Source organism: Harpia harpyja, chromosome 2 (genome assembly GCF_026419915.1).
Source record: "Harpia harpyja isolate bHarHar1 chromosome 2, bHarHar1 primary haplotype, whole genome shotgun sequence".
Classification (NCBI taxonomy): Eukaryota; Metazoa; Chordata; class Aves; order Accipitriformes; family Accipitridae; genus Harpia; species Harpia harpyja.
Genome location: NC_068941.1, coordinates 28,690,551 through 28,706,106, shown reverse-complemented (window position 1 = coordinate 28,706,106; position 15,556 = coordinate 28,690,551). Strand labels below are relative to the sequence as shown.

The 15,556-nt window shown below is 40.0% G+C and overlaps 1 protein-coding gene across 1 annotated transcript in view; it reads left to right on the top strand.

The window, feature by feature from the left end:
• The window catches only part of TECRL (trans-2,3-enoyl-CoA reductase like), a 65,892-nt gene that overhangs the window by 1,337 nt on the left and 48,999 nt on the right, over positions 1-15,556 (top strand). Inside the window, exon 2 of the mRNA XM_052773952.1 lies at positions 12,764-12,815. Coding sequence (XP_052629912.1) covers positions 12,764-12,815 — 52 coding nt within the window. The remainder of the gene's footprint in view (positions 1-12,763; positions 12,816-15,556) is intronic.

Here is a 15,556-nt window from a genome sequence, read left to right as displayed (position 1 = left end):
AAATATGATGACTATTAATACCAGTTCTAATGATAGTGTTTGCATTATTTAATTTACTGAGTGATATTTATGCAGTTATTAAAAAGGCTTTTCTAAATACTATACTGAATAAGGTTTTGATCCAAAAAAAGACAGTCTGTTTCTTATCTTAAGCTTTCCTGTAGTGTCATTAAAAGAAATATATTAACAGAAACAGAATTAGGCGAAGAGCCACATTTCAGGAATCCTTCCATGATGCATGGAAGAACTGTAGACTGCTGGGACAATAGCAGACCTGCATTTTAATCTTTATTCTGAATTTTGATGAGCCTGAACATTTTCTACACCTTCTCCAAGCCATGGATTCTGCCCCTGTAGTGGTAGAAAGAGAGTGACGAGTGGTGATTGCGAAGTACTGTCTATATAGAGATAAAATACACACAGAGGAGCAATAACTAAACTGAAAGTGTCTGTTCAGAAATCTATGTTCAATTTACATGGCCATGGCCAGCAGCGTGGACCTTTTTTACTTTTTTTTTTTTTGGCACAGTACCAAGGGATTGGTGCAAGTATAGTGCAAGGCTGAGATTTCCAAGACTGCCTAAAGAATTTGGATTTTGAATGCACGTTCACCTGGCTAAGTCCCTTAATTTGCTGTGATAATCCCTTCCTAAGGCAACCCTGAAAGTACAGAAGTTGAGTTCTGTACTTCCATGAACACTTGCTAGTATTGGTGAACTTCATTTCAGTTGGTTATTAGAGCAAACGAGAACATTTTACTGGATTATGCATAATCTTCTGCTTAATTAAATATAACATAGATATTGAGCCAACATGACACTTCTAATGCCTGTTTTCTGTTTGTAAGATAATTATGATTAGCTTCATTTCTCAGGGTTGCATGTAATAATTACTTGTCAGGACTTATAATAGGAGAGAATAGGAACCATAGATTTTAAAATGTATGTATTTACACTCTTATTGCATATTGTTAGTAGTTCAGACTATTATGATTTAGCAAATACATTTTTAATACTCTCAGATTAATAAATCTAAAGGGACAAACTATATTATGATGGCAGAGAGAAGACCCCTTCTTTCTCCACCTAATAGAAACTCAGGCAGAATGATTAGATGATTAATGCTATGTGGTTAAATGCCAGTCACTGCTTCCAGAGGGTTTGTTTCTATGAGACCTTTGCATACACATATGAATCCTATTCAGATTAGTGGGAGCTCTGTAAAGTCTGCAAAATGATGATACATCTAACTAGTTTCGGTATCTAGAAAGAAACGATGTCTTGTGCTCAATGCAGTGTCAGGGATTTAGAAGAGGTGTGTTCGGCTGTGTGATCTCAAGGAATCAATTGACATCAATAGGCTTTGGATCCAGCATAAGTAACTGTGAATTAATCCTCCATCTATAAAATGAAAATAACATTATTTCCTTTAGCTTTCTTACCCATCTTATACTTTGGGGAAGGATCAGTCACTTATATTAAGTGAACTGAGTGGTTACTATAAGGTCTTGATCGTCTTTAAGATTGTCTTAAAGGAACAGAATAAATACATATTTGCCTGGTTTTTAAGCCTGTAAGATACATTCACATCATACTGCAGGCTTTTCCACAGTCAGGAAAGGCAGAAAAAAAATATTGAAAGAAAGTAGTAGAAGAGGAACACCCCAGACATTTTGTCCCATAGTCATCCCCTCCAGGAGCTGGGTCTTGAAGAAAAATACCAAATCTTGCAAAACTTGAAGTAAATTCACAAGCATCAGCAACACTGGCAGTTCATTTTGCACATGTGTACTTTGAACATAAAATTCTTTATAGGAGTATAATTTCTTTTATTTAATATTGTCAACCTGCTCTGGGGACTTTCTCTGCTATGGATATGACATTATGCAAGTAGTTTGGTGCACACAAGCTTTTCCAGTGACTTACTTGAAGATTTTAAACGAGAAGAAATAGCAGTGTGAGATCTTTTTCCCCATAGTTGCTCTTGGTACAGAAATTAATTCTGAGGTGAGATGTCATGGGGAAGTGGCTTCAGATTTTGGGCATGGGGAGAGAAGGGAGGAAACGCAAACATGTCTCAAAATTTTTTTCCAGTTATTCTACAAAATGTCTCCAAACTACTTCTGGCAGGACAGCAGACACCAGGAATTTATAGACAAAAGGGGGCTACCTTTGACAGTTGGAAAAAGGCTTCAAAAAGGAGTTAGTAGGGAAAGCTAATTTAAGCCAAGGCTACAACAACCCCATCCATTTATCCTTAAAAGCAGTATATAAATGCTCAGAGGAGGTACCCTGGGACCGTACTCATGTGAGCAGAGGTATCCACACTGATGTGATGGCAGCCGGGGAACAAAAGGCACTGAGGTTTGGAGGAGAGGTACGAGCAGCCTCCTGCCCTGCGCACTGCCCACGAGAGGGCAAGAGTCCAGGCGTGCGGGTCAGTTTGAATGACGGAGTCCCGGGTCGTCCTTCCTTCCTTCCTTCCCCACTCCCCAGGAAGGCAGGCGCACTGCGTGGCTCGGCTGTACGCAGAGCATCTTGCCTGACCTGAGATCCCCCTACGGCCCAGGGGAGGATTTCTCAGACCAGAAAGGCGTTTACCCAAGCAGGCAAAGACCTTACAAGAGCTGGTGGCTGAAAGCCACAATTAGGCAAATTCAGCCAAGAAATTTGGCTCATGTTTTGACAGTCAGTCAAGGGGTGGTAAGTAACTGTTGGGCATCTTGTGGGTGAATCTTCAGTCTCTTCAACATGCAAATCAATACTGCATTTTTTTAAGATGTTCTGTTATTGAAACACGAGTCATACAGGTTTCTTGCTCAAGGAGCGAAAGAAGTATTCGGCAAGGAATACGTCTCTTCTTTGGCCAGTGTAGAACAGCAGGTGAGCCTAGATGATCACAAGTCCCTTTTTTCCTCACAATTTATTAATTTCTATGGATGAAATTCCCGTCTGTCTGTAAAGAGGAGAGGGCATCTAATTAGTTCCTGTTAGAAATGTTTTCAGTGAGAGAGTCCCAAAATGTCTAAGGATTTTGGCTCCCATATTACTTCCAAAAAGCTATAGAAAATGACAGAACATGCAAAATTCATCAAGTCTTAAAAATGAAAGAAAATAATTCCTTTTTGTATTTTTTAACAAATAAGCCACATTTTTCATCATCAGCCGCAACTTATGAAAAATACATAGCTACTCAAAAACTCTTTTACTGGTACATTATTCCAAAAGCCTGATGTAGGTTGGTTTTAAAGTTATCGATGTACAGTGATTTGATTTATAAATGCTGTTAAGGCAACTCATAACTGTTTCTGTTATAGCATTCGTTGTATAATATTTTTTTCTCCAAATTAACTTGTAGTAAAATGTATTTTCCCACAAACATAGTGCAATGTAATTAATTTTGCATGAGTTGCTTTTAACGCAGAAAGTGTTACACAGTATAGTTTTTACAGAATAAATCACCTTTGGGGAAAGCAGCAGAGAAAGCTTTTTCCCATCAAAAGCCTTAGAGCTCAGTAGTTTTGTGCTATATGATTTTGCAAGTTAAGCTATAAGCAGAGGTGCAAACTCAGGTTTTGGCTGCTACGCAGTGGTCCTCCTTTCCAGAAAACTTCTTAAGGCCTCCAGAAGAGAGCTTGCTTGCCTGCAGGAAACAGCCTCTTCTCTTTGTGTGCTGTAAGGATGATGGAAGCTACTTTCCTACTGTTCCTTAAGCCAGCTCTCCATGCACCCAGTGCCCTCTCCCACTGAAATCTCTTTGGAAAACCCAGTTACTGATAGTCAAATGTTTGTTTTAATGTTTCCTGCCTCTGATGCCAAAGATGCCCAAAGGGACTGAATAACCAGCTATGTCAAAGGAGGGGTCTTCCATGGTAAGATCACACGTTGATGCTGAGTCCCACAAACTAGGGATTCCCACAGCAATACTGGTGAAGGAACATGGACACAAAAACTAGCTGGACATAGGCTCCTTGCTGTGGAAGTCCCCTTTTTTACTTCCTTTTGGAACGAGGATTTCATGGTGTCTTGTGTCTTTTACTGTATGTTTTCATAGGATCCAGCACAGTGGGGATCTAGTCCCTGCTGGGAGGGGCTGCAAGAAAATACATTGCATTTACAAACATGTTATAAAGTCTATATGTTTTCTTGCCCATAAGAATTGAATCTTATGCCTACCCTGCCAGTGCTGGAGGGGATGACAGTAGTATTTTCTTCCTCAGTTATTAGTTACACCTGGTAAAGTAGGTAAACATATTCAAATTCTGTTGAAGCAATGCATTACACTCATTTTTTCCTGCTCTACTAGAAATTCACATCATTTTAATGTCAATATAGCTACAGATACTTTCAGATGAAAAGAGGCAACTAGACATATTAATTTCTACTTGCTCTTTGCCATCACTATTCTTGTTTCAATATGGCTTTTTAAATGGAATACCTGGAAAAATGGCCTTTGATTTATCTAGATGAGAGAGACTGGGGAGAGAAGAAGCTGGTAACTTTAGGGCATTTAGCATTTGTGAAGGGATAATTTAAGAATTACGGAAGATACTACAGAAGACTAATGCTTCAGCTGATACTAATTTTCAAAGCTTAGAAGTGCCTTTAAATACATCTCTTTTATACATCTCTTATTTTAGATAGAAAATTCTAAGCCTGTGGGGAAGAAAGAAAGAGTGGAATATAATAAATGATCCAAAAAATTAAAGCTTGATTCAAAGTTCAGTGAAAACAAGAGAATGAATTCTTGAGGCACCAGTGGTGCTCCAGCTCTTCATGAGCATAAGCCTTTCTGGTCAACAGTAAAAGCCAGCTATGCTCCCAGAGCAGTGAATATTGCCAAAAGTGTATCTATAGAGACAGATTCCCAGCCAGCGTGCAAATGTCCTCTCTCCAAACAAAGTTATGACATTTTACCCCAGCTGCAAGTTTGCCGTATTGCATCAAAGATAATTCACAGATTATTGCAAATTATGAGTGTACTGGAGCAATATAAGACCATAGGGAGCTGTAGGTGTTTTGTTACTCTAATAGTTAATCAGAACAACCCACGATGGAAATTTAGGTGTATGATGGCATCTCACATAGGCATTATTGTAGCATTAAAATACTGCTGCCCATGATTTATTGGTCCATCAGAACATGCTTCAGGTTCTTTCTGAAATCAGACCTGTGATTCTTCACAAGGTACCTGAGCCATGTAGTAATGGATCTACAAATATCTGGCAGTATATATTAATGTTATCATTATAACATATCTGCCTACGTTTAAACAATTTTGGATTTTAAAAAGTCCTTAACATGCAAGCTTTCCTTTTTTAATATATACAGCTCTTGTGCTACAAAAGAACAAATTGTGGCAGTCAGAGAATCTCTACCAGAAGTACAGCAAGCATCTCTTTGTTGCACTTGGTATTGTGAAAAGTACTTAGATTTCTAAGATTCTAGATTTCTGACCTGATGATGTCTAATTGTTCTCATATATCACCCTTGTTTCTTCCCATTCCTTTCTGCTTCTCAGCTTCATACTTCCCCTCATGGACCACAGGGAGCTTGCTGTCTCTCCATCTTTCCCTGCCTGCTCTCCCCAACATAACTTTGGACCTACTGGCCAAATTTAAATACATCTGGAAGGGAGGGAGGGAGGAAAAAAGGCTCAAAAGATTACTTAGTTCCAGCTTGTCTAATGGAAACTGGTGACTGGGTAGGGTAGTGTTTCAGAGCAGGGAGCACGGGCAGAGCGCAGCCTTCACCCCTGCTGTATGCCAGTAGCCAGCTGTCAACTCAACATGCACATTCTGACTGGGCAATCAGTAAGTGCTTGGCAGCAAAACATGTTTCTTGCCCAGTGGAAACACCATAGGAGACAGGGAAGGGATATGGGGTAGCTGGAAAAGGCTTTAAGGTCCTTTATTAGTAGAAAGTAAGGCTTTATTAGCCCTGCTACTCATAGAACCTCTCGTTTTGCCAATACATGTTCTCCTGTGAATTTTCTTTGGAGCTGGTTGATCTCACTCTTGCTTTTTGTTTTCATACAGTCCCCCAAATAGTTTGTGACCATCCTGTGCTAAGTATTGGTTGAGTTTCTTGGGTGCACTGCTTGATTTTAAATGTTAGCAGCCTGCATAAGTATAAAAAAGCAAACATAAACCTCTACAGCCATTTGCTAGAAAAGGGAAGACAAATTCAGCGAGATTTCACAGCTAAGCTGTATATTTAATCTGTGCTAGGACTGGCAATCAAACTCCAAACAAAGCCCTAAACCTCACTTTCTTCCCGCAAGGAACTGGTCAAAATTAATTATTTTTTTTTAAAGTGCATATCCCAAATGTTGTTTTCTTTCCAAATTACAGTGCAAAAAAAAATGAGTCTTGAATTTTTGATGAGGTAGAATTTGGGAAAGATTGTATTACAAATTAATTTTGGAATATTTCAATCTGTTATGACACTATAGATATTTTGAGTGCAATTTATTTTACAATTTAATAGTGATTTAAATACATATTATTTCCTATTGGGTTATTTTCCATGGCATGAGAGCCACGTGTTATATTATTTTACACTATCATGATTGATGTGTCATAAAATAATGCAAAAGTAATGAAAGTTCCATACCAATGAGAAATAAAAAGAAATGGAAATAACACAATGAAATGAATTTTCAGCATGTTCCTGAAGCAGGATTTAAAAAAAAAAAAACAAAAACATTTTCTATTTCATTTTTTAAGTTTGAAGTCAATACAAATTTACACAACCAGAGTTTTGCCAGAACAATTCCATTTCCCTGGTAGAAGAGTTTTGTGACAGAGGCTTCCTGACTGGTTCTGCTGTTAAGCTCTCAAGGTGAATATGGCAACCTTACTCAGTTCCCTTTAACAAAAGGTCAGAAGGCACGGAAGCGTACCAAGTCTAATCAGATTTGCTCAGAAATAGGTGAACGTGGTGAATTCTGTAAATTGAGGGATAGCCTGCATGTCTTCTGTCTGCTAATGGATTGCATTCTCTTTGCTTCCACTCTCATCTTTAGCAGAGGGAGAAAAAGCTCTTTCTGGTGTCTGACATTTTTTCTGAAAATTTCTTGCAAAGGGAGAGGATTTTTTTTTTTTTTTAATAAGTACTCAGCAAGCAGTACAAAAACAATATAACATCTTTAGAGACAAACTTGGCTAGTGTAAATTGACATGACTGCACCCGGCAAGCATGTGGTTATGTGTATTCTTAGATAATTTGACCCATAGTCACTGGAAGTATTAGTCAGTTGGATTGTCTCATATGCCAAAGTTCATGTGACCACATAATAATCTAGGAGACTGCTAAGTGATATGGCCCTCTGCTCACATATACTGGAACCAACTTGAGCTAAAACCATAGTTCTGAATATATCCAGTTTCTGGAAAAACTGGCTTGAGATCAGAGCTAGCTGTTTGGTAGGCAGTTCATTGCAGTCTACAGAGTAAAATATTAAATTCTGTGTAAAGCCTTTGTGTAGCTGCTGACAACATTTGTCTGTATGTAGTTACTTCTATGTCATCTCCACAGTGAGCTCATCTATTTATATCTCTTCGGACATGACCAGCACACTGGTTCACCAAGCTAACAAGAGAACAGTGTGGGACACACTGAGGAAGGTTACAGTAAAACAGTACCTGATTTTTAATACTGTCTTTGAAAATTAACAATAAGAAAAAGTAATCTGATCTAAAAGCCAAATTCACAAAACACAGAGATCAATTAGAACAGGTGTTTTCCTGATTAACTTTCTGTGAAAAGCTGCTGATTTCTAATAATACAGCATGGTCCCAAAGCAAGGACAGGATGCAAAAGCAGTAATCATGAAGTATTTGTTGAGTGCTGAATTTGGAAATTACCTGGCTTTCCCATTAGCTGGTTATCTGTTTTGGAGTCAGATCCTCAGCTGCAATAAGCTGATGTCACCCTTTTGAACAAATTTACCCAGGCTGAAGATGGAGCTGTCTGTGGTTAATGAGCAGCTGGAGTGGCAGAATTTCTGAATTCCTGCAATTACAGAAAATGACTGCCTGTTGGAAAGTAGGTGACTCAGCAGTGCAGTGGTACTGACATGTCACAAAAAGAAAAAATATTCAAAGGGAAATATTGAATGAAAGATCACTTGTTTGCTAAAACTCTATTATTCAAATTCTTATTGATATTCTGCTAACCTCTAACCCCTAAAATAATTCCTTAGTGCAAGAACTGTGTGATGCAATTACATACAAAGCACCAGATTTGTTATAATTCCTTAACTTACAAATGTGAAAGAGGTATGAAAGTGGATAACTACCTGATTAACTTGCACCCACAAAAGGCAGTATTAAGTTCCCATAATATCTTCCACTTAGTGCTCTTCCTTGAGTCATAGCCTAAGTAACTAATACAGTATTTTAAATCTTAAGAAGAAATGTGATGCTTTGTGCACTGCTGCATAAAGGAAGGATAGAACTGGAATGGATGACCCAGAAGGTCCTTTCATTCTTGAATTCCTAAGAAATGAAAAGTTGCCTCGAATGGAAAAGTAAAAGTATTTTTGCTATGAAGGTGCAGGAAAAACAGGATTTGAGGTTTTTAAATTATCCTTTTCTCAATGAGAAGTGTAATGAACGCAACCCACACCTGTAAAATCTGCATTTCTTCATAACATTTTTTCTGCGGAGAAAAAGTAGTCTTGAACCTTATACATGCTAGAAACTTACCAGAAAGTTAACTATATTTAAAATCTGGTGTTAGACTACAAGTTAAGAAGTTGGAGGGAAAACTGGTTTGACCATCAAACATAGAAGATATGTGCCAAGTAAGAGGTGTTTTTACAATGAAATCTGTCTTGTTTTAAATAAACTAAGGGTGGTCTTTCACTCTGTTTTCCCTTGAAAAGGGAAAAGTTGAAAAGTGCTGAAATAGAGGAAAAGGAAGGTTAGAACACTTTCAGAAATAATTTAAAAGAATAAAAGGAGAGTAAGACTAATAATTACAGTGAAATGTTCCAGGGTGTTTTATTCAGTTAGTACAAAGGGTAATAAGAGCAGATGCTGTTCCAGTCCTTACAATTCTTTAGCTTGTATTGATGCACAATGAAAAGAACAAAAGATAATTAATGGTCTACGAAGAGGACACTCTTAGTAGTAAGCTGATGTCTCAGCATCCATCTTCACATTGATCAATATTAGAAACTATAACTTCACTGGTTGTTTTATGAGGCCTTTAAAAAAAAAGGACACAGAATTATCAAGATCATAAAAAAATGTATTTCATTCTTTTGTGGCTATAGCCTCATTATTCTGCCTGGGAAAGGACACTGCGATTCCTTTATGTCATAGCCCATTCTGAAGCGGAAGGTATTTGTGTTATTTTTCAACTTGCTATCTGTGTAGCTTGTCTCAAGTGGAAGGCTCCTTCTCTAAGCCAGCTGGCCCATAAAACAAATGTCTTCCTGCCCTCCGGGCTGGATGTGTGCTCCAGGCCTTCCCTGGGCAGATGCAGCCCGGACAGCGTGGTGCCATGCAGAGCTGCCAGACTGCGACTAACCGACCGAGTATGTGCTCTGCCTGGGCCTGAGCTGGCAGGATTTAAACCAGCTCTAGCCTAAAGCAGCTTGGATGTACTCTGGCTCAGCAGTGCTCTTGCTAATGCGCTCTGCCTCTCTCAAAGGTGCGGTACAGAGCACAGTCCCCCAGCTGCAGCTACGCGGTTCAAGCACCAGCTTTGGAGGTCGGGGAGGTGGTGTCTGGTGGTTCACGTCACACCACGTGGATATGCTTGTTGGCATGGCTCACTCATTGTAAGCACAGATCCTGGCAGGTGCTTTGTAACTTTTAAACACCTGAGGCATGTGAATGGTTCTATAGGTAGACCTAAAACACAAGCTTATAATAATTTTTTGACAGCTAAATTTAGGTGATATCAATCCCATGGCTGGCATAGCAGGATTTGGAGGGGAGAAAGAACTGAAAGCCTCAGGTTGAAAAATGGGAGAGGGATGTAAAGGTAAAGTTGCTAAGAAGGGCCTGACTAGAAATTTTGCACTGATTGAAGGCAGCGTTGCCCTGAAGTCAACACATACTCAGGAGTGCAGGAGATGGAGACCATGGGCTCTGTTTTGAGCTAGCACTGCTCTGTGAGTGTGCTAAGCTTAACAGTCTTTCAGCTTCCCTTGACTTAATCAGATGATCAGCTCTCCAGAGCATGGGTTGGCCCTGCATACTCCTTCCCAGAACCCGGCATGGTGAGATACTGATCTCCTGTAGGGATGCAGGCCCTGCAGTAATGCGGCTTATATTGTATTTAGAAAGCCAGATCATCCTCCATCACGTTGGAAAAGACCATCCCTGTCCTTGAGCTGCCAATGCCATCTCTGAAAACCTGTACGCCTGCCCTGCGCTAGGACACGTGACAGATTTTGGTCTGCAGTCTTGTGTGCCATGTAGTTGTTGCCAGCTAACAGCATTTGCATCCATATCTGATGGATTCTGGGCTCCAGACCTCACAGGTGTGAGAAAGCAATTTCAGATATTTTTAGAGGTTTTGAAAACGTAACCCCTCCGTCTCCTGTATTCAAGTGCACAGCGGTTATGCACGTTGCAAGAAAAGGCACATGTAGACTATGGGAGATGTGCTGTTCTACTGGATGTTATGTGGAATGGCTTAAGTGCAACGAATACAAACAAAATATTTTCTTTCCTGTTTGAACTGAGAAAGGTAAGATGGCTTCTTCTATTGTTCCCTGTAGCCAGGAAGAAAAGGGACCCAGCTGGCATCAGGAACTCAAAGGGCAATGTCCCTTTACTGGCCCAGTACTGTTCAACATAGTTTGGGTGCAACACAGACCTTGGTATGTTGGTAAGGGGGAAAGGGTACATCCTTGGTTTCAAGGGGCCCAGCCTTTGATTTGGGTGGAGTTGGCATCGCTCAGCAGGCACATCAGAGAGACAAATCAGGGTTTAAGTAGATGTTCACTTACAGCAGTTTCTGCAAATAAGGACCTTTCCAATGCCCAGTAAAACCCTCTGTAACTGTGGAAAAGAAAGGGTTCTCATCAAAACCCAAAGGAAAAGCTAGGAAAAAATCTGAACTTTACATATCATTTAGCACAGGTATCATTTTACAGCTTTAGATCATTGAAATCTGTATTGAGCTCTCTGCCAGTTCATATTATTACTGGAAACAAGTTGGCTTATTCCTAAGCACTAGTGGCACATATATTGTATATTTGCATGGGGTGTCAAATTATATAAGAGCAAAACTTTTCTGTCTGTACTGATTTGTTGCTTTTGAGTCAGCAGTTTTATTTTCTTACATCAGTATTTCTCCAAACTCAGTCTTTTCAACAAAACAACGTACGTTAAGGTGCTGGCTGATCTCTAGTAGCAGGATTTCTTATGTTCTTCTCTATTTTTTTCATGGTTATTGTCACAGTTCACTAATATCACTAGTAAGTAAAACGGATATATAGATAAACATCACTAATCCCACTTGGAAGAACTGGGGCTACAGGCTAAAGATGGTGCCAAGAACTAAGCAAGGCTCAGTAAGTTGATTAATGCTTAAGTGTATGAGTTCTAACTAGTGCAATGAAACAGGGATTGGATTGCCCAGCAAACCCCATAGAAATCTTTAGGTGGGAAGAGACAGACAAGCTTCTGCAGAGCAGAACTGTTGTGTTCCTGTGTAACTGCCAAGGAGGCTATGTCAGAAAACTGCCACATTCTGGTTAGACCGAGGGAAGCTGGAGATGAGGTAAATGAGGTAATGAGTGCCTAGCCAGGGAAAATGGTGCCATGGCTGTTTCTTTACCTCAACCCAAAGAAATTCTGCTGCTCCTCAAGATTTTGCTATATGTCACCACCACTTCATACTGGTATTAGCCTATGCTGCACAGGTGCCTAAAGTCTCCAGGGAAGGTGTTTTTCTGCATTCTGCTGTCTGACTGCAGCAATGAGGTCTCTTGCTAGAGCCAAAGCAGATCCCTATAATTAAGACACAGTTCAATTTACTTCTCAGGCTCTGTGCTTAAATGAACAATATAGAATATTAAATCGGTGTCAACTGCAAAGGGATGGTCTTGTTAAAGACCAGACCCCCTTACCTCTTGCCACCTCAATCTCAAGCTCAACATATTACTTCCTGAAGTGTTCCATTGCCTTTTCTTGTAAATGTAAGGTACTTCTAAGTCTTTTGCTCTAGTAAATTCTGTGTTTCTCAGATACTTTGTACAAAGTGTATTAAGAAATCAATATACATAATAAAATAGAGCCTAAAAGGCCTCCAGACTGCCATCTAACACTGTGACACCTGAATTGCTTCAGTGCACATCGACCACAGCATGCAGAAGCAAACTTATTTCAGGCAGAAAGGACAGAACCTGCCCCTCAGAAAAACCCTTTCATGTCTCTAAGAGATGCGCCCCAGCATGCTTGAACCTAACTTTAAAGCTAACCCTTCAAGTTGTCCCACTGGTTTGATCTTGGGGGCAGTTATTGCCTCAAGCAGGGCCAGCAGCTTTCCTTCTTGACCCTTGGGATTTTACCCTTCCATTGGCCAAGTGGAGGTGGTCCAGGTAATGTATAAATCAAATGTGGACAATCCTTAATAACATATCAACATGTGGAGAGCAAATTTGCTGATTTGCTTCATTATTGCCTAAGGAACTTGTAGACAAATTGAATCATCTTGTCATTTGAAGAAGGGAGAAGGGATCCTCCAGTGAAGAAGACAGAAAAACTAATCTGCATGCATTTTGTTTTCTTTTCCAGGTACCTCCATCATCTACCCTTCTTGATGTGAAACACAAATTTCACAAAGCATGTAAGTACTATGGCTAGCAGGCTGGAGGCATGGTTAGAGGCCTTTCAGCTTGGAGAAATTGACAAATTTATTTTTCATGAAATCTCGCATGAAAGCTGAGACTGGCTTGACAGCTCCAGTGCTAAATAAGAACAGTGTTTGGACTAAGTTTCTACTGTAGCTATCACAGATGTGAGAGGCTGGAAGGAGAGGACTGCATAATTTATCACTGCCAGCCCATGAGCGGCAATACTTTTCTACCCTCTTTTTAACATTACTCAGTGTCAATTCAAGACCACAACTGCATTTGCCCTCCCAGTGTTATATTAGATAAGCTTCGATAACATTAGACTGTTTCAAGCTGGCCATAAACAGACCATGTAGACCAAACAACTACTGTAGGGGGGAACTCGAGCGCAGAGCGATTAAATGACTTACCTGGGATCATGCAGGCAATCTGACAGACTTCTCAACTGACTCAGCCATGTCCAGTTCCTCAATGGTCAGGACAACCTCCCTGTCTTCTAGTACCACTTTTTTTTGTTTTTCATATCCATGAGGAGGGGAGAAAATAGTGGAGGAGAGGGTGATTTTTGCACGTAGACTGCAGATACAGACCTTGTACATGAGAAGAGATGAGAGCAATCATTCTCAAAAATCCCTCTTTTCTTCCTGCCAGGGAACAGAGCAGTTTTAGTGGATGCTTCCTTTCTGCCTCCTTCTCACCACACGCCTCCAGCCCTTACTAGAGGGAGGTGATTGAAAAAGTGGGAGAAAGAGCCAAGTGCCAAAGTTTGATAGCATTTAGCTTTATCCACTGAATTGCTGGCCAGGATTTTGGGGAGTGGGGCCAAATGTACCTGAAACCTACAGGATGTATATGTGTGTATAGTATGCCTTGAGTTCTGAAATGAAAAAGTACTGCTGTATTTGTGTTTCCAGAGATCCTAACTGTGCCACCCTTGTTCCTACACTGAGAAATGTTTCTCTCACTTCTGCCTGTGGGAAGTAAGGTGCTACTTGTGATGAGGACTGGTAACCTTGAGTGTCACTCATGTTTGAGATGTGCAGGTCTATGCAAGGCCTATTAACTTGAACTGGACTTCTTAGAACTGCAGAGGTATTTAGTTGAGCAGAAAAAGGTGCAACAGGAATTGAGGGTTGGAAGTGAAGGCCAGAGAAACTCAAATTGGGAATGAGGTATTTGGTTCCAAGAGGCAGGACGGTTTACTCTTGGAGTAAGCATCTTAGATGATGGGCTTTCATTATTTTTACAAAAAAAGGGTGCATTCAACTAAAGGCTAGATGCCTTTTGCAAAAAAAAGGTTTAGTCAGACACTAATACTCTGAGTTCAGAGTAGGGTAAGTAGAAGAAATATTATGCTCTTCCTCTGTCTTTACAATTTTATAAAAAACTAAAGCTGAAGGCTTCTGTGGCTGCACAAAGGTTCAGTTGATAAAGCAAAAGGCTGTTAACCTGACTGCTGTAAAACTACTTGTTTTCACTTCCTGTATGGGCTTGTAAAATGCAAAATGGTAAAAGTTCAAAAATCCCACAGCTGCATATGAAAAGACTGAGCGCATAAGTTTTAATATTTCCATAAGAGTATGTCCTCCCATCAGTTTGTGAAATGCAGTGCATTTCTGCCTAGACTCTCTTAAATCAATTGAAACTGGATTTGTATTGATGCAGCTTAAATCAGTTGAAGATCACTGGCACAAATGTTTATGCCAATTTAACTGTAATGAGGTTTTTAATAGATTTGGGCTAAAATGGTGCAAGTCTGTGTATAAGACATTTTAATGGTGCCTGTTTTCATATTTAGAGGCATCTTACTCCTCAAATACTCCCAGTGATGTAAGTGGAGCTGAGTATAAAGGAAGACAGTAAGCAATACAACAAAGCATGATACAAACCGTGAACTGCAACTCTGACAGTACAGCGTTTTATAGCACATGGAAGGGCTGGCCTGTGCATTCAACGCTTTTTCAGTTCTCAGTTTTTTATGCCAATTCCTCCCATTCCCAGGAGTACACCATATCAGTGTCCCATGTCCTTTCTTCCCATTCCAGCTCTTTGCTTTGATCTCTCTTTTCCAGTTCAGCCTGGATATTGTTGTCTCATGAGGTTCTCCACTCCTACTCCTTTCCCACTTGCGAAGAACAAACCTTCACTGTTTTCTCTTCATATAGTTTGGAGGATGACAGCTAATAGGATACAGTTCTTTTAGACAAGAGCTGAGAAGGGGCTGAAGCTGCTCTGTGGATGCCTTTGGTTAGCATGCTATTTTGTACTAGCTCATGCATTCATTTCTGTCATTTCACGTGTGCCAGATTCACATGTTCCCCTATAATCTCTTGCTAAAACACTCTCCTACGCACACCCCCTTACAGTCTCCCTGTCTTCTTACATTCTCCTTTGATCACCCATGCAATTAAGCTTTCTCCTCAGCTGGTATCTTGTCAGCCCTTCAGTGAGAGGAAGCCCTGTGCAGCAATTTCACAAGCATCATGTCTGTCACTGATCAGTGTTCACCGCCTGATTCAAGAAAGGAGGAAAAAGTCTGCATTATGAATTGCAGCACAGGAGGCTGTTAATCATTAAAATAAAAGAAATGGGATGCAAGTGACAGATAACATGTTACTGTTAAGTAGTTTCTAAGTCAGTCAAACATTAGTTTGGATCTGTGTTTATATGAAAGGCAGAATATGGACTTAGAAGGCCAGGAACAAATACTGAAATACTCCTCAGCCCTCACTTC